This window comes from Pseudonaja textilis, chromosome 9, assembly GCF_049901715.1.
Source record: "Pseudonaja textilis isolate UNSWEBS1 chromosome 9, rPseTex1.2, whole genome shotgun sequence".
NCBI classification, from domain to species: Eukaryota; Metazoa; Chordata; class Lepidosauria; order Squamata; family Elapidae; genus Pseudonaja; species Pseudonaja textilis.
The window spans coordinates 23,140,932-23,165,671 of NC_141998.1; the positions used below are offsets into that span (position 1 = coordinate 23,140,932).

Consider the following 24,740-nt stretch of genomic DNA (forward strand, 5'->3'; position numbering starts at 1 on the left):
TTCAAATAGTCTCCCTGGTCACTTTAGCTTTCTTCCTTTATTTTTTTCCTTTTCCAGTTCTAGTTTAGTTTGTATTCATTTGTACTTTGTTTTTAAAACTCTCCATAAAATATTATTAAAAGAAAAAGGACACCAGACAAGGGCACCTGGAGACTTCTGTATCTTCCAGGTAGATCTTAAGCTGAAATGAAATGTGAAAAAAGGGTTATTCCCAGAAGTTTGATTTATATTAGAAAATATATTCGCCAAGGATACTCCAAAATAGAAATATCCAAGACAAGGATTTGTTGGTAATAACTATAGGAGGAGAAATGAATGCTGAATCAACATTAAAAAACAAACAAAACAAAACACACTAGTCAGCAACAAGCTGCATTTTGCACAAATGACCTTTGTAGGATTTTTGCTATTTCATTATTGACAGAACAGCAGAATTACTATCACAGTTTCCACTTGCCAAATAGCATCTACTGTACAAGAAGAAGCTAAATTTGGACCTGTGGAGATAAAAGAGCCCTTAATTCATTTTCCTCTCTTGTGTTTGCAACGGAACAGATTGTGCCTGCAGCTCTTCTTATCCCCCCCCAAAATAACCAGGTCTATAAGATCTGGAGACAATCCATGACAAATGTCTCAATGCCCCCCTCAAGGGCCACAGTTTTACCTCGTTGGCATATATGAATTATGGCTGGGTTTGCAATGTGATGCAAGTTTGGAAATATACCATTTTCCCGAAAATATGACCTACCCTGAAAGTAAGTCCTAGCTTGATTTTTACACGTGCACACATATAAGTTATTGAAAGACTAAAACAGCTACTGGAAGCATGCAAGAGAAACCGTCTTACTTTTTGCCCTATCCCAATCATTGCAGACATCGTTGGCTGGGTATTTAATTTGCTTAACAATATTCTGTTTCCCAGCCAATATGACCTACCCTGAAAATAAGTCCTAGCTTGATTTTGACAAATGCACCCAATATAAGCCCTACCCCCCAAATAAGCCCTAATTAAGATCCTGCCCACTCCAAAATGGATGGGTAAAAATTAAGCTAGGGTGGGGATGTGGGGATGGTGGAGCTACCTTACAACTTACCTTTGGACAGTTGTAGCCAGGCCTTGCACACCCTGACACCTGCCTTGCCGGCCCATTTCCTCTGCAGCTGGCAAGACTTTCCCAAAGGCCTCTGGAGCTGATAACAAAGCTCTGGATGGATCCAGAGCTCTGTTACTGGCTGCAGAGGCCTTCAGGAAAGCCTTGCCGGCCACAGAAGAAGTTCCTGGAGGCCTCTGATAGCAAAAAGGAGGCAGGGGGCGACGTGCACAAGTGAGGTTAGTCAGTGAATGACATCCTCCCAAAATAAGACCTGCCATCCTTTTTGGTGGCAAAAAAATATAAGACAGGGTCTTATTTGGGGGGAAATATGGTATTTCAGATAGGAATAGAGGTCTGCAGATAATCAGGATATCTCATAGTTAATATAGAGCTCATCAAACTAAACTCCATGGTAAGATTTGGGAGGTTGCATGGAACATTATTTGAAGAAAGATCAAAGCATTTGTGGACCACCAGCTGTTGGTGACATATCCTTTCTGACTGCAAACTGCACTGTGCTGGAAGGACTGTTGATTTAGATTCTTATTGAAAGACTAAAAAAGCTACGGACAGTATTCCAGAGAAACCGTCTTACTTTTTGCAGGGAACAAACCAGCATACTACTAGTAAACCACACCCTTAATTTCAAAGGGGATAGAATATTTAGATCAGACTGACATTAACTGTAGTGGGGAATGACTTACTACAAACATGTCCTGCTGTTCTCTTTGTGTCTCTTTGTATATTTGTATTAGTTTTATATTTTTGATATTGTTGAATGAATAAATCAATAAAGCTATTCCACTTCACTCCTTCTCTTTTCTTCTCTTCTCTCCTCTTCTCTCTTTTCTCCCCCTCCCCTCCCTTCTCTTCCCTATATTCTTATTCTATTCTTTTATTCCTCTATTCCATCCCATTCATGTTAAACAGATGGCCAGATATTGCAAAGTTTGCTGTTCGGCTCACAAAATCCTGCAGTATAATAAGCACCAGATTTCTCAATGGGCCAATAGAAAGAACAGAAGCTGAGAATGTCTACTCGATTTTAAATATACTTAGGCTGGGTTCAAACCATAAGCTAAGCCTGAATGCATCTTGATGACCTCTACGGCATGAATGCAGCCACTCTAGTTCATCAAACACCGTTGAGGCTTAGCATAATTGCTTCCAATTGTGGCTGTTTAATCAAACTATTTTTTTTTAAAGTAACTTCATGTGCTGTGAGCATCATCTGGCTTAAATCTGGGTTCAGGCAAATCTTCTCAGACTATTTTTTCCTCGCAGAATCAATTTCTGAGATTTTTTTCCCCCCCTCTTTTCTGTTAACAGCTCCATTTTCTCAGAAGACGCCCTCCAATTTCTTTTCACAACTCACCCTCCTTTCCATGTGCAAACTTCTGAAATGATGCTAAGCCCCGGGCATCCATGAACCATAAAGAAAAAAAAAATAGCGAGCAGGTTGCTAAGACGTTAATGCCACTCGCAAAGGGAGGGAAATGAAATAAAACGCTCAGAAAAAGAAGAAGGGGGGAAAAAATCTGTGATAATTATGAGCTGCACCTTGCCTTAAATGGCCGTTGTTCTTTGTGGAAATTAATGAAAATGCCCTCCTCTTTCTCTGCCTGCAAATTGCTAGAAAATTTGCAAGAAGACCTTTGCATCCAACAATCCTTTTAATAGTTCTCTGCATCTCCTCCTGCTAATGGGAGGCTACTAATTTAATCAACCAATTTTACAGGAGGAAAAGAACCAGATAGGTCTTTCAAATCCTTTTATAGGCAACAAAGAGCATTAGAAATATAAAGTGCTGTGGGAGAACTTAACGTTTATTATCAGCTCCAAAAGCACCCATTACCCTTGTCTACATATTGTTTCCTTTCCTCCATCGTGTTTACTACATATAGACTTTAAATGGAAAGGGCTGGGCATTTTTATTTCATATTGCACACCCCTCTCGCAAGCCGTAATTCTAATGCGGGGCCGAGCCAAAAGCACCTACGTGCAAACTCACCTTTCTCAATTATTTTGGTTACCTTGAAATGATAACCTGTAGCTCGGCTAGGAAGCAACTTTGGGTTTCAAGAGATACCAGTCTAATTGCTGGAGAAATCATTTCAAAGTCCTGTGCTATCTCCAATCATGTATTTTACAAAATGGTGACTCAGAGGAAAATACTGATTAAAAGTTGGACAAATCTTTCCAGAGAAGCCTTGGGTACACCAGTGGGGCTGGGGAAGATATTAGCAAGTAGAATTTAGGGGGGAAAAACCCCCACCACTGCACTTAAATTGGAGATTTGTCCTCTCTCGTCTGGCAGCCTCCAAGCTGAGATACCCAGAAATTCCATCAATTCCTAAACTTGGTGCGTGAACCTTGTAATTTGGTACACACCCAGTGTGGAATATTTTCATCAGGTTTGTTTCCTATTTTACCTCAGCCATCGTGGTTTGTGAACCATAATTTACGGCTTGAAGTGCGAGGTTAGTAGCTAATTGTGGTTGAGGCAACCAGATACGGCTAAACAGCAACTTGAGAGAAGTTAATTAGTTACTGTGCACGATGCTTAATTATGGTGAGTTTGGAATGCATTCTCTGCATCATAAAAAGGGCTCTCGACTTGCAGTGGTGGGATTCAAATTTTTTTTACTAACAGTTCTGTGAACGTGGCTTGGTGAGCGTGGCTTGGTGGGCGTGGCAGGGGAAGGCTAGTGCAAAATCCCTGTTCTGTTTTTAAATTGCTGGCTGAATATAAAAACAGTTAGATAAACTTTACAAACGCTTCTATGCAAAGTTTTTTTTATTAGGCATCCTCAAGGTATAACTCACAGTTATGATGAGGTTCATCTAATGTCCAAATCTTTGCATAGTGCACTTCATAGTGTGAAAATACAGTTATCTTCATCCCATAACGAAGGAGCAAAGAGTCCAGCATGCTGCTGGGTCCAGGCAAGGAAAAGAACAAAGGTTTCTCCCAACCCAACTAGAAGTCAGTTCAGTGACCAATCAGGATTACAGATGTGATCACATGACCTGGACTACATTTCCCATAAGCATTAACTACATTTCCCATGAGGCATTCCCTTAAGGGGACAGCTCCCAATTCCCACTTAACTATATACTGTCTGAACAGCACAATCCTCATTCCCTTCCCACCCCTGGGAGAAGATTACTGCAAAATCCCCCTTCCCTCCCCATCCCACTAACCTGCTTTCCAGCTCCGTTCTCCTGTGCAGGGAAACCAAAGAAGACCCAGCCGATCAGCTGGGACTCAATGGGAGGCAGAGAATAGATGGGGGCGGGGCCAGTCAGAGGTGGTATTCTGAACTACTCAAAATTTCCGCTACCAGTTCTCCAGAACTGGTCAGAACCTGCTGAATACCACCTCTGCTTTCTAGATCAGGGGTCTCCAATCTTGGCAACTTTAAGACTTGTGGACTTCAACTCCCAGAATTCCTTAGCTGGCTGAGTTGAAGTCCACAGGTCTTAAAGTTGAAGTTTTCCAGGATAAATGTTAAGGAGCGATGGTCATAGCAAAAGGCCTGGTCCACAAAGGTAGGTCACCCAACCTTCTAGCCAACCTTGGCTGACCTGCAAAAGCTATATGGAATCAGATTTGATTGCTCTAAGGATGGGGGAATCTCTGGACATCTCAGGACTTTTATGAGTATGCTAGGAAAATGAAAAGTCTTCAGGAAGGAAATGGTGAACTACCTCCATATACTGTTGTCCTTGACTCGCAATCCTTCATTTAATGACCATTCAAAGTTAGAGCAACACTGTTCTGACCAAGGCTTCCGAGACCATAACTACGCACATGCTTATTTTAAAAACAAATCTTATTTTATTGCAATGCTGTGAATTGTTTTCATTCCCAGACAGTAATGAACCTCTAACAGTCCCTCGAGATAAGCACCCACCTTTCTTCCCTATGAAGTGCTGCCAATAACAGAAGTGTCCAATGAACTAGGGAAATAACTAACCGAAGTACAAAGAGCTTCAAGAAGATTCTGAACCAAATGAACGACTTTGCTTCCTGCAAAGGTTTCATCATCTTTGCCTGTCCTTTATATCTTATGGGAGGGGCAATCACCTCCCAGCCTTTCTCTCGAGTCACCCCTTTTGTCTCAACTGCTCTTGCCTTCTAACAGCTCTGTGCACACGCGCACTGGGAACAGACTCCCCTGGGTCGTCTGCCTTGCTGCTGCCAGACTCCAAAGGCAGCACCCCACTCCCAGATCTCTGCATCGGATGCAGGACCCTTGTCTGAGTCCTCTCCAGACTCCCTGACTGGTCTCCGTTCTTCCCCACTGTCCAATTCCACTGCCGTCTGCACCAGCTGCCAGCGAACCACAACAAAAACTCACTTAAACCGCTGTCTTGCTTAGCCACAAAAAGTTGGTCTCCATCGTGTTCGTAAACTAGGGACTGCCTGTAATTGCCATGAGGTCAACAGGAATTGAGCTTGATGGAAAAGAGATATTTTTAAACTTCACTTACAAAGCGCCGGCCACAAACACCTCCAAGATGCAAGAGAGTCTCGCACCAGCTCTTTCCTCTTATTCTTGGCTCTGCCCTCGAACTTTTCATGAGAAAGAAACGGAGCTCCCGGCCCCTCCAGGCTGTCATTTGATTGCCATCCTGGTTTGAAATGCCCTCTAATATGCCAGATATTCTTGGGTGTGCGCCTTTCCCCCCCGTCATCTGTGGTTTGGAAGATGGAGAACAGATGACTCCAAGCTGACCAAACTTGTAAGACAGTTGAGGGTTGTAAAAACCCTCCGCCAGCCTTTTTTCCCCTTTCTAATGGCAACGTATGCTAGAAATCACCACCGATTTGGACTACCGCTCTCTCCTTTGTCTTGGTGCGCAGACGGCGTCTCAGCCTCATTCTGCTCGGCCAATGTTTGCCGAAACGGCCAACGTGTCCTTTTTTTTTTCTCTAAAACAAAATGTAAAAATTAAAGTGAACGGTTGAAGAATCAAAGCTGCCATGCTAGATGTGGTGCTTCTCTTCAAGCAAGACTCGATCGAAACTGAGCAGCCCTGGCAGGAGAGAGAAGGTAGTCACTGAATTCTTTTGGAGCCATAAATATTCCGCATGTGTTCATTCACGAAACTGAGAACGAGGCACAGCTTAGCCTGGGGATTTCCCAGTTCCGTCAGGCTGAGAGTCATGTCAGGCTTTATTCAAATGTTAAGAGAACCTCTTCCTCCTCCTCCTCTTCTTCTCTCTCTTCCTCCTCGTCCTCCTCCTCCTCTTCTTCTTCTTCTTCCCACCTCTTCATTCTCCTCTTCCTCCTTCTCTCTTCCTCCCTCCTCTTCCTCCCCTTCCTCCTCCTCTTCTTCTCTCTTCCTCCTCCTCCTCTTCTTCTTCCCACCTCTTCCTCTTCCTCCTCCTCCTCTTCTCTCTCTTCCTCCCTCCTCCTCCACCAACTCCTCCTCCTCTTCTTCCCACTTCTTCATTCTCCTGCTCCTCTTCTTCTTTCTTCCTCCCTCCTCTTCCTCTCCTTCCTCCTCCCTCTTCTTCTCTCTTCCTCCCTCCTCTTGCCCTCTCTTCTCCTCCTCTCTCTCTTCCCTCCCCTCCTCCTCCTCCTCCTTTTCTTTTTCTCTCCCCCTCCCCTCCCCTTCCTCCATTCCCCTGAAAAAAATCTGGGCTGCTCAATAAAATTATTTAGTATCTCCTTGCTTCCTTCTACTGGTCATCTGGATTGTTGCAACCCAAATATTTTTTTTAACTACAAAAAATTCCCCAGTTGTGTCTACTAAGGTTTAATCTGAAATGCTGTGGGAATTGGGAAAGGGACACTGGTAAGCCCCATGTGCTGCCCTGTATGAACCCCAGGCTTAGGCACCAGCGGTGGCCACAAGCACAGCCATCCCCCGACTCTCTGTGTCACAGGTAAAGAATTGCCACGCGACGTCTTTGCTGGAGAGAATGAAGAGAAACCCTCAAAAATAGACCCCAGAGACGATTCAGCCAAGCTTCTCGGAGATTAAATGGCACACTTGGGCGAAGGTCAATAAAAAGCAAACCACTAACCACCGTCACAGAGGAAATCAGCCTGCAACTGTCAGCAAACCAAACCCTGTGTGAAAAAGCAACTTGGGAAAGCCACAAAAAGAAGGCGTACTGTGCAACATTCAAATTGCCTGTTTATCAGAACACGGTGTGCTCCTTTGCCAACCGAGAAAACACACACACACACACACGTACACACGTACACGTTTTTCAGTTGAAGCTCCTTGGGCAATATTTTCTTTTTAGACTTTTTTTTACTGCAGCGAAGTCCCTCCTTTCATTCAGGAGCTTAAGGCAGGCCCGATAGCATTTCCTCCTGCATTTCTTTCTTTCTTTCTTTCTTTCTTCCTCCACCCCAAACATCCTGTGAGATAAGCTGGCCTGGCAGAAAAATCACCCGGTTTGTTGAGTTTTTGAGGATGAAGCTGACAAGGGACAGACCCCCCCACCCACCCACATTCAGAGTCCAGCACTTAATCAGGACGCTGCCCTGTTCCCCACAGCAAATAGAAGCAGAGAGGGTCAAAATGGATTCCTTTATCCCAAAGAAGAGACTCCGTTGAACTTTGCCCCTATTCTGAAATTGCTTCCAGGTTTTTGTGCTGGCAAATGAAAAATAAATAAATGAAACGTTTTTTTGTTAACTGGGGTAGGTTTCTTGTTCTAGAAATGGCTTAACTTAGAATAACAGAGTTGGAAGGGAACTTGGAGGTCTTCTAGTCCAACCCCCCGCTTAGGCAGCTTGTACGTACTGTTGTGTAAAAGCCAAAAGTTGTGGTTGTAATGTTGTTGTCTTCTACTGTAGTAAAGGGAATGGGATGTCGGTGCCTTTTACTTTCCTTTTTTCCCCTCACACCATTTCTCTTTTTTCCCCTGCACCTTCCTTAGTTTTCCATGTCTTTTTTATACTTTGATAAACTAATAAAAATCTTCTTGAGGAATTAAAAAAAAAACATTAGGCTGCCCTGGTTCTCTATCTTGCTAGATATTTGCAGCAAGCCAGACAGAGACTGCATGCATTCATTTGTGTATTTCTGAGGCCTGGATTTTTCATAGGGTATTGAGAGAGAGAGAGAGAGACAGTTAAGGTACCAGGCTAGGAACCAGGATATAAGTGAGTTCTAGTCCTGCCTTAGCCATGAAAACCAGCTGGGGAACTTTGGGTCAATCACTAGGCGACAGTCAGTTCTAGTCCCGCTTTATGCAAAAAGCTGGCTGTGTGACTTTGGACCAACCATCAGGAGATGGTGAGTTCTAGTCTTGCCTTAGGTATGAAGTCAACTGGGTGACTTTGGTTCAATCACCAGGAGATAGTGAGTTCTAGTCCCTCCTTCGGCCTGAAAGCCAACTGGGAAACTTTGGGCCAATCACTAGAAGGCGGTGAGTTCTAGTCCTGTTTTCTACAAAAAAGCAGTCTGGGTGACTTTGGACCAATTACCAGGAGATGGTGAGTTCTAGTCCTTCTTTAGGCATGAAAGCCAGCTGGGGAACTTTGGACCAATCACTAGGAAATGGGGAGTTCTAGTCCCGCTCTATGCATGAAAGTTGGCTGGGTGACTTTGGACCAATCCTCAGGAGATGGTGAGTTCTAGCCCCTAAGTTAGGCACGAAATTCAGCTGAGTAACTTTGAGTCAGTCCCTATGTCTCGTCCCAACCCACCTCACCAGGTTGTCATTACAGGGGAAAATAGGAAGAGGAAGGAACATCAGTTCCATTCGCCACCCTGAGTTATTGATAAAAAGAATCAAGACTGGGTCTAAATAAGAAATAAATAAAGCAAGCATAGGAAGAACCCCACCGAAGCTGCCTTAAAAGCTGATGCAGCCAAGGACGGGCTTCAAAAATTTTAGCAACCAGTTCTCTGCCCGGTTCTCTCCCAGTTCACCAAACCAGCCATAAAATTAGCTACTGGTTAGCTACCAGTTACCTCAAACCGGGGCCTCTCCTGAATGCAGCCCAGATCTGTTTTCCACAATGGCTATGCAATATCCTCTTGTAAAGGTCATTTGTGGAACATGTTCAAGTCTCTTCTTGCTTCTAACATGCAAAACAAGCCGGGCTACTTTTCAGGTGAGGAGCACTTCCTGGTAACTCCAGAGTCTAGAAACCTCCATAGGAGCACAGCTAAATTGTAAAAGTATATCGATAGATAGATAGATAGATAGATAGATAGATAGATAGATAGATAGATAGATAGATAGATAGATGATAGATAGATAGATAGATAGATAGATAGATAGATAGATAGATAGATAGATAGATAGATAGATAGATAGATAGATATAGAGATATAGCCCGGCTGGTTTTCCTTGAGGCTTCTGTGTCTACCCTTTAAAGTCAACCCTGAAGCTGGCCTGGCTGAAGCCATCTTGGCCGATTCATTGCTGCCACCCTGGAGCTGAGGGATAGGGAGTGGGGATTAGAGATAGCTGGGATTGTGTAGCCAAAACAAAATACTTTCTGTTGGGAACCAAGGACGTTGTCACCCCAGGATGGAGTGTTGTGGTTTGCCGGCAGCCAATGCAGCCGGCAGCAGAATCAGACAGTGGGGAAGAACGGGGACCAGTCAGGGAGTCAGGAGAGGACTCGGATGAGGATCCTGCATCTGATGCAGAGATGGGGCCAGGACCATCTGGGAGTGGAGTGCTGCCTCTGGAGCCTTTGGAGTCTGGCAGCAGTTAGGCAGAGGAACAAGGGGAGCCTGTTCCCAGTGCCAGTGTGCACAGAGCTGCTGGAAGGTGAGAACAACTGAAACAAAAGGGGCAACTAGGGAGTAAGTCTGGGAGATGATTGCCCCTCCCATAAGGGATAAAGGTCAGACAAAGATGACAAAACCTTTGCAGAAAGCAAAATAGGTGGATGGGTTTAGAGTCATCCTTGAAGCTCTTTTGTACTTTGGTTTCTTTTCTAGTTCATTTGATACTTCTGGTTTTGGCAGCACTTCACAGAATTGAAAGGTGGGTGCTTATCTCGGGGCACTGTTTGAGATTAATTCCAGCTGGGAATGAAAACAATTCCCAGAGTTGCAATAAAAACAAGTCTTGTTTTTAAAATAAAGAGTGTGAGTAAGTATGGTTTAGGAAGCTTGTGTCAGAACACAGAGGAAGGCGGAGCGATGTCACCAGGCAACCAGACAGTGCCTTGATTGGACCGTGTGACTGATTGTTTGGGGTGGAGGCAGAAACGTTTACTTTTAATTAGGTGAAAACCGCAGGAACCTTCAGAGTCGGTTTTCACCAGCTTGTGCCAATATGACATATCCAATAAAACTATTCGTTGAGGAATCTACCTGCCTCGGAGTTTTGTTTGCTGTCGGTCTGTTACTTGGAACTCTGACAGCACTTGTAAAATATGTGTCATTATCTACCTGGCAAGCAGGATCGATTGCAACGCTCTAAAACCGGCCACCCATTGTATCTCCCCTTCTTTCTCCCCCTCCCCACCAATCTTGAAAAGTCCTTATCTGACTTCATCAATGCCCCTCCTTCCCTTCAGGGATGATTCAATCCAGGACGAGCAGACTGTACAGTTATAATGGAAAGGCCTAGCTGCTACATGCACAGGAGTTGAATGTGTCAACCATTCCAGCTTGTTGTCAAAAGATTGTTTGATCTTTGGATCATACCAAAACTTTTAGCCCGAGGGGAAGGAAGCACCACTTCACAAAGTTTTGCCCATCAAAAGTTTAAAGAAAGGTAAAGAAAGCAGAGGAAAAAGAAACAAGACCGAAAAGAGAAGGAACATTAGTTGCCCAATGGCAACTAACAAAGAGGAATTCAAGATGGCAACATCAAACAGGCCCAATATGAACAACGCTGCCATATTCCTCTAATGTAATGAGGTCAAATTGTCAGGTGCAAATAACCAACAGCATCGATCGATTTTAAAGTACAGAAGAGTTTATTACTGTTTCCATAGACACAAATTTAGTCAACTAATGGTCACAGCTTAATTGGCGCTAGATAAGGCTCAATGAATTTAGAGGATGCTGGACTTAGGTCTCTTGTGGCAAGGGTCTCCAACCTTGGCAACTTTAAGCCTGGAGGACTTCAACTCCCAGAATTCCCCAGCCAGCTTTGTTGACAAGGTTGGAGACCCCATGTTGTGGCAACACAAGGACTCCAAACTGATAGCACTTTTAACTCCACCTCCCAGCTCAGCCTCCTCTTCTCCCACACAAATGAAATAACAACCCAATAAATAATATATAAAATAGCAGACAATAAAATATGCACAGAGAAATAAAAAATGGCTACCTTTCATTTTAGGAAGAAATGCTCAACTACGGGTCAAGATGGTAAATGAAAAATTAATGACACAAAGTTGGAAGGAGTTGCTTTCTCTTTGGGGCAGGGTGGCATTGAGATATCCTTGTACTTCTACACCCCCCCCGCCCCCCCGTAAAACATGTACATAAGACCAAGGCTGACTTAGCTAAAGGGAAAAAAAATACTTTCAAGCAGAAGTGATGGTCACAAATTATCAGCATTCAGTGACTTCTTCAGCTTCAATCACAATAATAAACGGGCAAACAACCGATACAAACTCAAGGTAAACCGCTCCAAATTTGATTGCAGAAAATACGACTTCAGCAACAGGATGGTCACTGCCTGTAACTCACTACCCGACTCCGTTGTTTCAGCCTCAAACCCCCAAAACCTTAACCTCAAACTGTCTACCATGGACTTCACCCCATTCCTAAGAGATCCTGAAAGGGGGCGTGCGTAAGTGCACTAGCGTGCCTACCATACCATCCCTGTCCTAATGTTCCCATTTATCTGTATTTACTCCCTTTCTTCTTGTTTATGTTCATACCTATACTTGTTATCTTGTACATGCTTGATAAATAAATAAATAAAATAAATACATTTGCACAAGGCTTAAAGTATGGTCAAAACCCGTATTACCTCTTACTCTGCAAACTAGGTCAGCATTACTACCCCGAGCTTGCAGATGGGAAAATTAAAGTGTAGACAAAGTGATGTGATTAAGGGCCAAACTAGATTAACTTGCTACATCTGGGCCTTATTTTTTTTTCCCCTCCAAGGGACTTAAGGTTGAGCAGCTGTCTGGTGCAGCTGTTCTGTCTGGTGGAGAAGATTGATAGTCAAGAGGGGTGAAGCCAAGTCTCCTCAAGATTATAGGTGAAACGGCCTAGTTTAAAGGTTGGGGCCCAGATAAATTATCATCCTAAATCAACGTTTTCCTCTCCTTGCTCCAGACCTTAAAGTCAAACCTGGGAATAAGCTCATGATATATTCTTGTTATTTGAAGAGTGAAACACAGCGGTTATGTTGAAATAGTTTGGAAGTGTGGATGAAGAGGTATAAACAAGATTCTGCAAGAGCATTACAGGAAGCCGCTGTTCAGCGATCACAATCAGAACTGCAACCCTTATCATTAAGCAAGACAGTAGCTAAGGGGAACGACAACTCTGATAATCTTACTTCGATTTTTCCTTGCTTTTGCAGACCTCTGAAGTTGATAAATGCAAGAACTGGTTGTAAAATTGCTTTTTCATCACTGTCACCAAAGCTGCTAAATGAGTCCTACCCAGTCCATGTATTATTATTATTATTTTTCTGCAAATTTAGATGACCACCCCTCTAAATCAAAGGATGCTGGGCTGTTGACAAGGTATAAGAACAAAAACAAACTTCTAAAGGCAAGAAAAAGAACAATAAGAGCTAGTAGGTAAAAACAAGTCGACTCCTCAATCAACTCAGAGCAATACAAACTAACTACAACTAACGTCCTTTACTAGTTCCTTGTCCAGTCACGCTTTTCTTAAGGGTAGCTTCTGTACACCAGGAAGAATTTCTACTTCACTGCAAAAAGCTAACAGAAATAGAAAAGCAAAAAGTCTCTACTGTGAAATAACGAAAAAGAGAGCACTTGTCCCTTGAATATTTATTACAAACTACTCAGAAGACCCAGAATTTGAGCTATAGTTGTCTTATAGCATAACACAGAAGGCCAATATAAAAGCTTTCATTCTGCTGGTAGTCTAAATCCAAGGCCCCTCTTTCTTTAAACACGGCATTCCAAATTCCGCCCGCGATTTGCATAAGCCTTGGGAAGTTTTTTTTTTTCCTAAACAAAAGTTCTCTGTCTTTTGATCTGATCCTTGCAAAACCACCCCAGTCTCCTAGAAGAATACCTGATAAACATTATGTTTGCTCTTTCCTTAGTCACCCTGTTTGGCCCTTCTGTGCCAAACATTCCCGGCATTTATTTATTTTTTTTAATTGCAAAAGAAATAGCATTCAGCTGGGGAACAGGTTTCCAGCAATGCAGAAGTTTTGTCAGCCGTGGAAAATTGTGATTCCAACAACTCGATGTTTGGTGTGCCAGCAGTTTTATTCTCACAGATGTTTGCAAAAATTAAGAGGGAGCCAGTTTGCTATAGTAATGAAGGTGCTGGCCTAGAAACTGGGAGGCTGTGAGTTCTAGTTTCAAGGGTGAAAACCAGTTGGGTGATTTGTGGTCAAACACCAGGAGACTGTGAGTCCTAGTCCCGCTTTAGGCATGAAAGCCAGCTGGGTGACACCAGGAGACTGGGAGTTCTAGTCCCACCCACAAGTGGGTGTCCTTGAGCCAATTACTCTGTTTCAGCACAGCCCACCTCAAAGGGTTGATGTGGGGAAACCAGGAAGAGGTTGGAGCATTAGGTACGTTTGCTGCTTTGTATTATTTATCAAGTCATAAAGGTGGGATGAAACCCCAATCAATCAATAAAATGTTTGGCACTGCAGAATGCCTCTTTGTATGTCTCCCATATGTGAATGAGGAAAATCAATCCTCCAAAACTCAACAGGGTCTAAAGTTCTCCGTGAGAATCTTAATGCACCCCTAAGTCCAAGAGTATTCATTCACTGGCTGAAACCACTCAGTTTCTCCAACTTCGAGCACACAATCAGTAACCAGTTCTTAGTTTTTCTCTGGCTGTGACAATGAGGCATGACTCACAAGAACCATTGCAATTCACATTGATTTTTCTTTTTTTAGCCAAAGGGAACATGCAGAATATCACTAACATATCCTTTTTTAAAAAAAGGAAGAAAACAAGAATCTTCAACCCTTCCCAAAAGATAAATCTCCACCATGCAACCTCCGGTTTGATGTGTCTACAACACTGACTCAAAAAAAAAAAAATCCCAAGAAAAAGGGATTGGTGTTGACCGGCTAACCCCTGGTTGCCTAAGACTGCTGCAGCTGCAACTTACAACATCTGGAATAGTCATCAGATACAGACCAAGAACAGTAAACAAAGCAACCAAACAGGAGATAGCAACATCTGTAGCTGTATTCAGACTCTACAAATTAAGCACAACTCCGAAAAGCAGATGAGGAATTATAGAGACCTTTGAAGCCCACAAAATAAAACCAGAACGAAGAGGAGGAAATCTCTCGACAAATTCAAGAAGAATTTGTGACTAAAGAGGAGAAACCAGCCCATTTTGAAACCCACAGCTATCTGGCCTTCACAGTATCCTGTGCTTCTTTTTAGCTGCTGTCATGAGCTTGTCGAAGAACTATGACATGCATCATGTGTCAGGGTTGCAAAGGATGCTCTTATTAATTCATGAGCCTTGAGCCAAGTTTCAAAAGAAATGGCACTTTTCTCAAGTACAGTTGGATCTGCTCTATGTAATTTACTGCCCATCTGTGACCCTGTTCCCCTCATCCCAGGATGTGTCCTAAATCACATTCTCCAACGAAGCACTTTCGTGGGCTCTCCCGGCTGAGCTCAGTAACCTGAAACACAATCTGGAGAAAGATATGCATGGAATGTGCTTCTGGTCATAACAATGAACTTCTCCACCATCCGATCTCCTCCCCCGCCCCCACTTCCTTCTTATGGCAACTCAAGAGCAAGGCAGGAACGCTTTAGGAGTTGACATCATGACCAAAGACACCTATTGGTAGTCAGTTCATTCTAGTCTAACCAAACTATCTGTAGGCTGCATCCAGAGGTATTCCCCATCCTGAAGGGCAGGAAGGTCCAACCAGACTCTGTGGACTTCAGTTCCCACAATTCCCAAGCCAGCATGAACACTGGATTTCCTCTGTTGTAGGAGGAATCTTAGTTTTGTGTTATCTGGGTTAATGAGACCCGCTTTCATTCATGTTCTCACTTAGTATAATTAATAGTCTGGTTGGAAATCTAGAAAATGGATGGCTTGTGTTTGGGCCAGCTCTATCATTAGACAAGCTGAGATGGCTGCCTCTGGTTGTTAAGGCCCTCAGTTCTAAAGGCCACCTCACACCTCCTGACTCATATTTCCTACACATGCTGTTGACCTTCAGATATATAAAGCGAGTAAGACCCATTGCAACAGCAATGAGGCACCACTGGAAGATCTGAAGGGTTGCATTAGTTGAAATCATGCTAAAGATTTCCATCTACGTGGTTGACTTGATGGCATATTAGCAGATGTTGTACTGTATCACTAGTTTTAAACTAACTACAAGTCAGGGCTGCTAGATGGAACTAGAGGCTCTCATTTTGTATGAGGATAATGACATGTCTATCTCAGGCCTCTGGGTCATGGTTTCCCCAAAGGTTATTTTTCAAGAGGCAACTGGATTTTCTGGTTTTGGTTTGATTATTTCTCATCCAAGAAGGTTCTTCAGCTCTGACTGGAGGGAGGGGAAGGAACGAAGGAAGTGAGAAAGAGAAGGAAGGAAGGAAAGCAGAAGGAAGGAAGAGGAGAGAGGGAAGGAGGAGGGAAAGAAGAAGGAAGGAAGGAAGGGAGGGAGGAGAGGGGGACGAAAGAAGGAAGAAATTGAAGTCTATGGAGATTCTCACTCAACCAGGTCATGGATGTCCCAAAGGTGCTTTTTTCAAGAGGCAACTGGATTTTCTGGTTTTTCTTTGAAGATATTTCACTTCTCATCCAAGAAGCTTCTTCAGCTCTGACCGAAGTTCTGACTGACTGATCCATTCCCCTCCATTCAGCCAGAACTAAAGAAGCTTCTTGGATGAGAAGCGAAACATCTTCAAAGAAAAACCAGAAAGTCCAGTTGCCTCTTGAAAAAAGCACCTTTGGCAGGACAATGACATGTTAGACCACAGCTGGTTATAAACAAGGCCCAATTATTCTCTGGATCAAGTAGCTGTTTTGGAAAAAGAGCCTTAATCTAGTTAACATCTGAGCAGCTTCCAACTGGAAGCAATCCATCCTGAAGCTATTTTGCAAATCTGCTAGATTTCATTTCGGAGAGTGAGGTGGACAATACGCAGTCCAGTTCGTTGCTATTAATAAATGTCTTGCCTCATTAGCTTAACAGAACATCCTCAGCGTACTAATTATTCCTCAATATAACCTCATTCTATCTCATCTTACTTTAAAGGCATTTTATATTTTCGGATGTAGAACCAGACTGAAGTAATACCAGTCCCAAAGCTGAACTTAACATTCATGTGTTATAGCTTGGCCCTTGTCCTCTTCAATGTTGTCTCTTGCAACAGAATTACACCTGTATTGTTGTGATATTGTTTGAAGTCCGTATTCAAAACAAAAAAAAAACGTCCATTGTTGCAGTAGTTAAAATATGACATTGCAACCTGAACAATAACAAACTGATCCAACTTTTCCCATCGGAAGGGATCCAAATAAGTTGGACCTCTGTGCTAGACAGACTTCGAAGTGTAATAACCTGAAAGAAAACAGCCGTGGAAGGTAAATCTAGTTTGTAGAAGGTAAATCCCATCCAAGTCATTTGCAAACACAAATCGTCCTTGACTAACAACCCTTCGCTTAGCAAGTTTTTGAAGTTACTATACTTGTAATGGCAAACCTATGGCAAGCATGCCGGAAGTGGCACACAGAGCTATTTCTGCCAGCATGAGAGAGGTCACCCGAAAGAGCCTCACTGCGCATGCATGCGTGCACCCTGCCAGCCAGCTGATTGTCAGGTATCTGTCATGCATGCGCAGGGGGAGACATGCATTCTGGAGATGTGCGCGCAAGCACAGAGGGTGGGGGGCACACAGGAGGGGTGTGCATGCATGTTCAGAGGTGCTGTGCGGATGGCAGGAGGAAAGGGGTCATGGGTGCATTGCATCATGGGTGCAAGCACGCAAGCACATGCTTGCGCACTCTTGGCATGTGGCGTGGAAAAGGTTAGCCATCACTGTACTATACAGTCACACCTTGGCACTCAACGGCTTCAAAACGCATCAAATTCGGTATTCGACCTATTTGGAAGCAGAAATCTTGCCCCAAACACTCGCCTTTCCTCCGGTACTCAACACACAAAGAAGAATGTGCTGCCATCACAGTTGTGCCCAATTTCACAGAACCTCTTTGCCAAGGTTGTTAAGTGAACCGCTGCATTCGTTAAGCGAAACACGCGATGGTGAAGCAAACCAAAGCTTCCCCTGTCAGAAGCCCCTGGGAAAGTTGTATGTGTGGCACAAAGGCAACAAAGTCACATAAGTAAGAAAAGTTCCTTTAATACCTCCAACTTTGCCCCCCAATGCCCGGGCTACCTTCGGCTGGAGAAAAAACTCTCCCAAGAACACTTTTTAAAGGGAAGACATTCAGTCCAAACTCAAAGTACACATAAATTATAAATAAAAACCAACACAAACCACGTTGCAGCAATTAACTGGACAGGGCAGAATAAGGAATTGCAGACTTCAAAGGGCAATAAAACACACAGTTGGGAAGATGCCAGGAACCCAGATAAGCCTCAACAAACAAAGATAACTCACAGTTTGCTTCCAGCAACTTTGCTGTGTGTAGCTTGCCTTTTTAAACACTGTTTTCCCAGCTGCAGCTAATGAAGGGAATCAGGACCCTTTCCTCCTCGTAAGACACGCAACCCACGTTGCTCCCTCCTCCATTCCTCCCTGCGTGCCCTAGGATGAAGAGGGCTTGGGCTTGGGTCTTCCTTTGAACTTCCTCTCCCTTGTTCTACTTCTCCCCTGCTCTGCCCAGCCAGACTTTGCCCTTCCCCAGTTTCTTCCACAACCACCAGAGCCGCACTCCTATTCTCTGTCAGCTGCTCGACCTCTCCTTCGGAATCAGATTCCAACAGGGGCATGACAACAACTCACTGAAGTGCCTCAGTGTGGAACTTCTAGCCCCACGTTGTGGCCGTAATTCAAGGACTATTTTTACTGCGTGATGATTTCTGATTGCTGGTATCTATAAGGCATCAAAATAGGTCAATGGAAAAAAGGAACATCAAAATATCACACCAGTGGGTGGAGGGAGAGAATATAGTGAGTTTCAAGCTATGGCTGACAAATGCACAGACATGTCAACTATTTGATTGTGCTTTTTTTATGGGATTGGCTTCTAAACAATTGGATGAGAATGGCAAAGAATCTGAAATATTTTCCAAGGCCTTGGCTAGCCTCTTCTTAAAATCTGGAGCGTGTGCAGCATTCATTGATGCAAGTTCTACTATGAAACCAAACAAACGAGTCGGTGGTTTAAAAATGACTCTGGGTGTAATATCCCCAAGGTTAGTGAGAAGACAGGTAGTCTACTCACTTGACTTATGACCACAATGGAGCCCCAAATTTACGTTGCTAAGTGTTCTGACCCAAGCCTTGTTCAAACAAATACAAAATGTGTATAAAAGCAAACCTATTTTAATGTGGCACTGGGAGTTCAGGGCATTCCCAGCCAAAAAGACATTTAAACCTAATTGTCTGATATCAAAAGCAAGCCCTTTCAAGGTTGCAAAAGGCTACCAACAACAGAAGACTAATTACTGATGAAATATCCACCGACAGAAGTTTCAGAAACAAACCGGAGTTAGCAGGGCTTCAACGAGGACTCTGAGTCTAAAGAACTTCTTTGCTTCCTGCAAAGAACACAATCCCCAAGGGTTGGCTTTTATCCCTTATAGGAGAGGCCATCTCTTTCCAGACTTACTCCCAATGCTGCTTTAGCTGCTCTTTTCTTCGAGCAGCCTTGCATGCATGCGCACTGATCACAGGCTCCCCGGGGTCCCCTGTGTCACTGATGCCAGACTCCGTGACCTCCGAAGGCAGCTCCCCAGCTCTCTGATAGTCCTGGCCCCATCCCTGCATCACACACAGGTCCCTCATCTGAGTCCTCACTCTCCAAGACCTCTGCTATCCCCACCTGCTTCCGGTGAACCACAGCACTAAGCAAGACATTGTTAAGTGAGTTTTTCCCTGTTTTATGACCTTTCTCATTGAGTTTGTTAAGTGAATCTAGCTTTCCCATGTACTTTTGCTTGTCAGACTCTGGGACGCTGCAACCGTCATAAAAATGAGTCAACTGCCAAGCGTCTGAATTTTGACTATGTGTCTTTAGGGATGCTGCAATGGTGGTAAGGGTGAAAAGGGGTCATTTAAGTCCCTTTTTTCAGTGCTGTTGTAACTTTGAACAGTTGCAAAATGAACTCTTGTAAGTTGAGGCCTATCTGTAACTAGATCCCGGCAGACCAGCCACAGAAGATAAAAAAAGCAAATTACAATTCATGTTTTCCCCAACTGTTTCCCAGTTTAATTTCATTGCAAACTGAAAAGCGAAGAGTACTTCCGTGCACCCAAATCAAATTTCCAATCCAAAATCTGTATTACAGTAGGAAGGCTACCTTGGACAGTCAAGTAAGTACTAATATACTATTGAGGAACTAATACTGCTCCATAAAGTCTTAGTAAGACCACACCTAGAATACTGCATCTAATTTCGGTCACCACACTATAAAAAAAGATGTTGATTAGCAAGATATACCCAAATACCAGCCCCAAATGTTGGAAATGCCAACAAGTTGACGGCACCTTTTAACATATGTGGTGGCTATGCCCCAAGGCCAGGATCTATTGGACCAAAATCAAAGATTGGATACAAGGAATCAAGGGACATTAAATTGAACTCAAACCAGAACTCTATTTATTGGGAATAATTAAAGACCAATACCCGAAAAAGATAAAATACACAATCTTACATATTCTAACAGCAACCAGAATAGCTTATGCACAAATGTGGAGGACCTAATGTTCCACAGAAGAATTAGTCTTACAAAAAAAATAACAGACTGCGCAGAAATGGATATGCTTACACCAAAAACGAAGGAAAAAGAAGAATCCGATTATTACTCAATTTGGCATAGATGGTACGAGTGGTTATAAAATAAAGATAAGGAATGAGAAGCGAAGATTACAGAGAAGAATCCTTAAGAGAATGATGCATAGATATGTAAAATAGATAAAGATAGATAGGTGATGTATATGAATATGATAGAAAATATAAGATAATATTGTACGTCAATGGAAAATGCTGTTGAAAATGTAAATCCGATTTGTACTGGTGGAAAAACAATAAAAATCATTTGGAAAAAAAAAGATATTGAGATTCTAAGAAAAGTGCAGAGAAGAGCAACCAGGATGATTAGGAGACTGGAGGCTAAAATATACAATGAACGTTTGCAGCAACTGGGCCTGGCTAGTCTAGGGAAGAGAAGGACCAGGGGAGACAGGAGAGCAGTCTTCCAATATCTGAGGGGCTGCCACAGAGAGGAGGAAGGGGTCAAGCTATTTTCTAAAGCACCTGAAGGCCAGACAAGGAACAATGGATGGAAACTGAACAAGGAGAGATTCATCCTGGAAATAAGGAGAAATTTTCTGAGAGGGAGAGCAATCAACGAAAAGAACAGATTTGCCTTCAGAAGTTGTGGGAGCTTCATCACCGGTAGCTTACAAGAGACTGGACTGCCATATGTCAGAAATGGTGTCGGGTCTCCTGCTTTGGCAGGGGGTTGGACTAGATCACCTACAAGGTCCCTTCCAACTCTGTTAATCTATTAACTCAAAAAAACCCAAAATATTTGGGGGGGGGGACTTTACGATTTTGAAATTTCCAAATATTCATCATACAGCATGTAAATGGAAGGAGCTGATCACCGGCACTGGATAAAACACACAAACAAACAACATACATTTACTTCTGTCTGCTTCTTTCTTTCTTTCTTTCTTTCTTTCTTTCTTTCTTTCTTTCTTTCTTTCTTTCTTTCTTTCTTTCTTTCTTTCTTTCTTTCTTTCTTTCTTTCTCTGATTCCATTGGAGCTCTTGATTTTGAGATGGTGACTCGGCAGACTTCGTGACCAACGCACATCTGCACCTTCCTTTTTCTTTCGCCACTCCATCTGCCTTTTTCGCTTCGTTGCCCGAAGAAGCAATCTAGGCCCCTTGAAAGCTTGCTCGGTTCCATTAATCTGTGGAACGACTCACCTCCAGAAGTTGTGGATTTTCCAACAGTGGAGGCTTTTAAGAAGAGATTGGACAACCACTTGAAATGACAGACGAGAGTTTCCTGCCTAGACTGGAGGGTTGGACTAGAAGACCTCCAAAGTCCCTTCCAATTCTGTTAAGGAGAAGGAGTGATAGGATAGCGATGTTCCAATATTTAGGGGGCTGCCCCAAAGAAGAGGAAGTCAAGCTATTCTCCAAAGCACCAGAAGGGAAGAAGCAACGGAGGGAAACTCATCAAGGAGAGAAGCAACTTAGAACTAAGGAGAGATTTCCTGACACTGAGAACAATCAACCAGTAGAACAACTTGCCAACAATGGAGGTTTTAAAGAAAAGATTGGACAGCCATTTGTTTGAAATGGTATAGGTGGGGTCTCCAGCCTGAGCAAGGGGTTGGACTAGAAGACCTCCAAAGTCCCTTTCAATTCTGTTATTCTGCTTCTTGTGACTTTTGAGTTGGTGGGATCTAGCCATCGCTTCCCTTGTCCAACAATCCTCACAGATTAGCATGGCGGCCAACAGAAATGTCTTCCTTGACCCCTGAATTAGCTGGAAAATAACCGTCCTTCTAACAGTACATTGTGAATTCAGTCCTAGCTACAGGCAAGCAGTGCAGATGACTCTCTGCTGATTGCAGGAACACACTCGGAATCTTTAAACCTCTTGCTGTGGGCCCAGAACCACTAATGAGGTTTGCAGACAAGGTACACAAAACTCAATTAATCTCTTCATGGGAAGAAGTGGATTATGTCCGTGATTTTTACAAGGGGAGGAAATATTAATCTCAGAGGGGGAGAGGTGGTTAGGAAATACAAAATATAAATAAAATCTGCTTGAACTTGTTGCAAAGGCTGGGAATCATTTCTTTAATTTTTTCCCCCTTATTTCTAGTTTTACTTTTTCTATTTCTTTCTCTTTTTTTGCAATCTGGATTTCTTTTCTCTCTCTGCTTTCTTTCTTTCTCTGCTTTGGATTTTGTTTCTTTCTGCTTTCTTTTTCATCTTGTTTTGTGCCATTTCAGATCCTTGTTCAAACCCTTCACGAAAGGTGTTCTAAACAAAATCCTAAGGGAAACTCTTCCTAGGTCACTACATCCAACATGAACTGAAATGAAGGGGATGACCTTGTTTTGGATGCTATGCCTTTTCAGTGCTATGCCCTGCATTGGTCAACCAAGACAGTATGCTCCCGTGCCTTGAATGGCACCTGGCCCAGGTAGGTTAATGGATGGTGTTTGCTGGATAAAAAAAGTTAATGATGCCAAAGGTTAACATTTAAGCTCTTCTGAAAGGTATTTTAAAACGGCATAACCGGTTTTTCCCCTTACAATCCACAGACTTTCCCCTGACAATTGACTGGCTAATATCATTCCTGGGCTGACCTACCGGCTAGAGAGAAGGAGAGGGAAAAACGGCCTGCAGGGAAAAACACAGGCTTGCCAAGCGAAAATCCCCATCAAGGCCAGCAAAAGCCTGAAATGCTGGAAGCCACCTTTCCAATTTCCAGTTCCGCTGGCCTTCAGATGTGCCAGGACTACGTTTCCCAGCATCCCTCCGCAAGCCTCACCAACCACCCTGGCTGCTTTGGCAGGTTGGGAAGTCGAGTTCCAACACAGCTGGAGAGCATCGGCTGGAAAAGCTGGCGTAGGAAGCGATGCCCGGGCGAAGGGGAAGCGAGGAACCGACTCCCCGCCCCGGAGAAAACGCTTGGGCCTTCCTCTCCTCGCAGGGGAAGCGCTGCCAATCCCCCCCCCGCCCCCAAAAAAGTGGAGGCGATCGATCCTTGCAAAGGCTGCCAGACAAGTGCTTGGCTTGTCCAAGAGCCAAGGGTGCGCTGACGTCCTGGATCACAACCCCCATCACTCCCAGCCTCGGGGGAGGGGGGGGAAGGGAGAGAGGGGGTGGAAGCAACCCAGCTTCGATTCCAGCTGCGGACTCGGTCCTGCTTATTACGGGCCAGCGGTGGAGGGAGGAGGAGACAATGAACCGAAATGAAAAGCCAGGTGGAGAAATCGGCGAGGCGCTGTGATGCTGAGAGCGCGCCGACCCTCCTCTCGCCTCCTTGCTCTCCGCTGCGCCTCGCTCCGACCACCCGGAAAGCAGCTTGGCTTGGCCGCTGCCCGGCGCTGGGCGAGGCGCCGCTTGGCCTCTGCTCTGCGGTGCAACAGAGCGCAAATCCAGCCTCAGCCCAGCCAGCGCGGCTCCCCCTGGAAAAGCGCCCCGGCTGGCCCAAAGGATGCTCAGCCCCCGCTCTTCTCCAGAGCTCCAGAGCCCCACTTTGGAGAGCAGCTTCCCCTGCCCCGCTGTCCGACAGACAAGGCGGTGGGGGAGAGAAGCATCGCCCGGCCGGCTGGAGAAAGAGAAGCAAGAGCCGGGATGCGCGCTTTGCTTTGGGCACGCGGGCGAAGCGCGCCAGTCCAGCTCCGGGAGGATCAACCCTGCGCCCTCCTCCGCTCCAGCCCCCCCCCATCCCCCAAAAGCAGATTCCATATCATTCCATATCAATCAGAATAGAGCTGGAAGGGACCCTAGAGATCTTCTAGTCCAACCCCTCTGCTTAGGCAGGAAACCCTATGCCATTCCTCCCCCACCCTTCTCACCCCCTGCCCCTCCCCCGCCTTCCCGGGCCTAACTCACGCTCGAGCCTTGGGGAAACCCATGGAGAGCAAGATCTCCAGCGAACAGCCGCGTTTGATGGTGCCCGCCCGGCTCTGCCGGCTCCTCCACGGCGCCACTTGGCTGTACAAGTCCTCCTTGGCAGCCATGGCGAGCGGGCGGTGGGGCGGTGGCAGGGGACGGCTGCCCGGCCGGCGCTCACCGGACCATCACGCCCCGTCCCCCCAAGCAGCGGGCCAAAGCAAAGGGCCCCCCGCTCGCTCGCTCGCAGCCTGGCTTGCGCGCTGCAAGGGACGGCGTTGGCCCCGGCTGGCTTTCTTGCAAAACCGCGCGGGCGGGTGGGTTGGGTGGAAGACGATGCGTGCCCAGCCAGGCCAGAGGATTGCGCAGCTACTGATGCAGCGGAAGCTTCCAGGGTAGATGGCGAAGGGAGCTGCCTTCCCCGGTCTTCCTCCTCTTCCTCCTCCTCCTGGCTCAGCCTCCGCCAAGGTGGTGCCGGCAGCTGCTGACGCCCGGCGCCCTCGCCTCTTCCCCTCCCTCTCTTCCCTCGCCCCGCCCGGATGCTCAGGTCCCGAGCCGACCAATCCACACGCGCCCTCCACCTCCCCACCACCACCCTCGGGGGAGCTCCCTCGTCCTTTGTTCCCCGCCTTCCCCGTTTGGCCACCGGGAATTTCTGAATGGATCGAAGGCAAAGCGTGTGGAAGCCAGCGGGCTCCTCTCCGCTACTCCATTTCCGCCCTGATTTTTTCCCCCTTCTTTGGCTTC

General features: G+C 44.9%; 1 protein-coding gene across 1 annotated transcript in view; it reads right to left on the reverse strand.

The window, feature by feature from the left end:
- The window catches only part of UBASH3B (ubiquitin associated and SH3 domain containing B), a 58,103-nt gene extending 33,589 nt beyond the window's left edge, over nt 1-24,514 (reverse strand). The window contains exon 1 of the mRNA XM_026709216.2: nt 23,994-24,514. Coding sequence (XP_026565001.1) covers nt 23,994-24,121 — 128 coding nt within the window. The 5' untranslated portion in view covers nt 24,122-24,514. The remainder of the gene's footprint in view (nt 1-23,993) is intronic.
- Nucleotides 24,515-24,740: the final 226 nt, after the last annotated feature.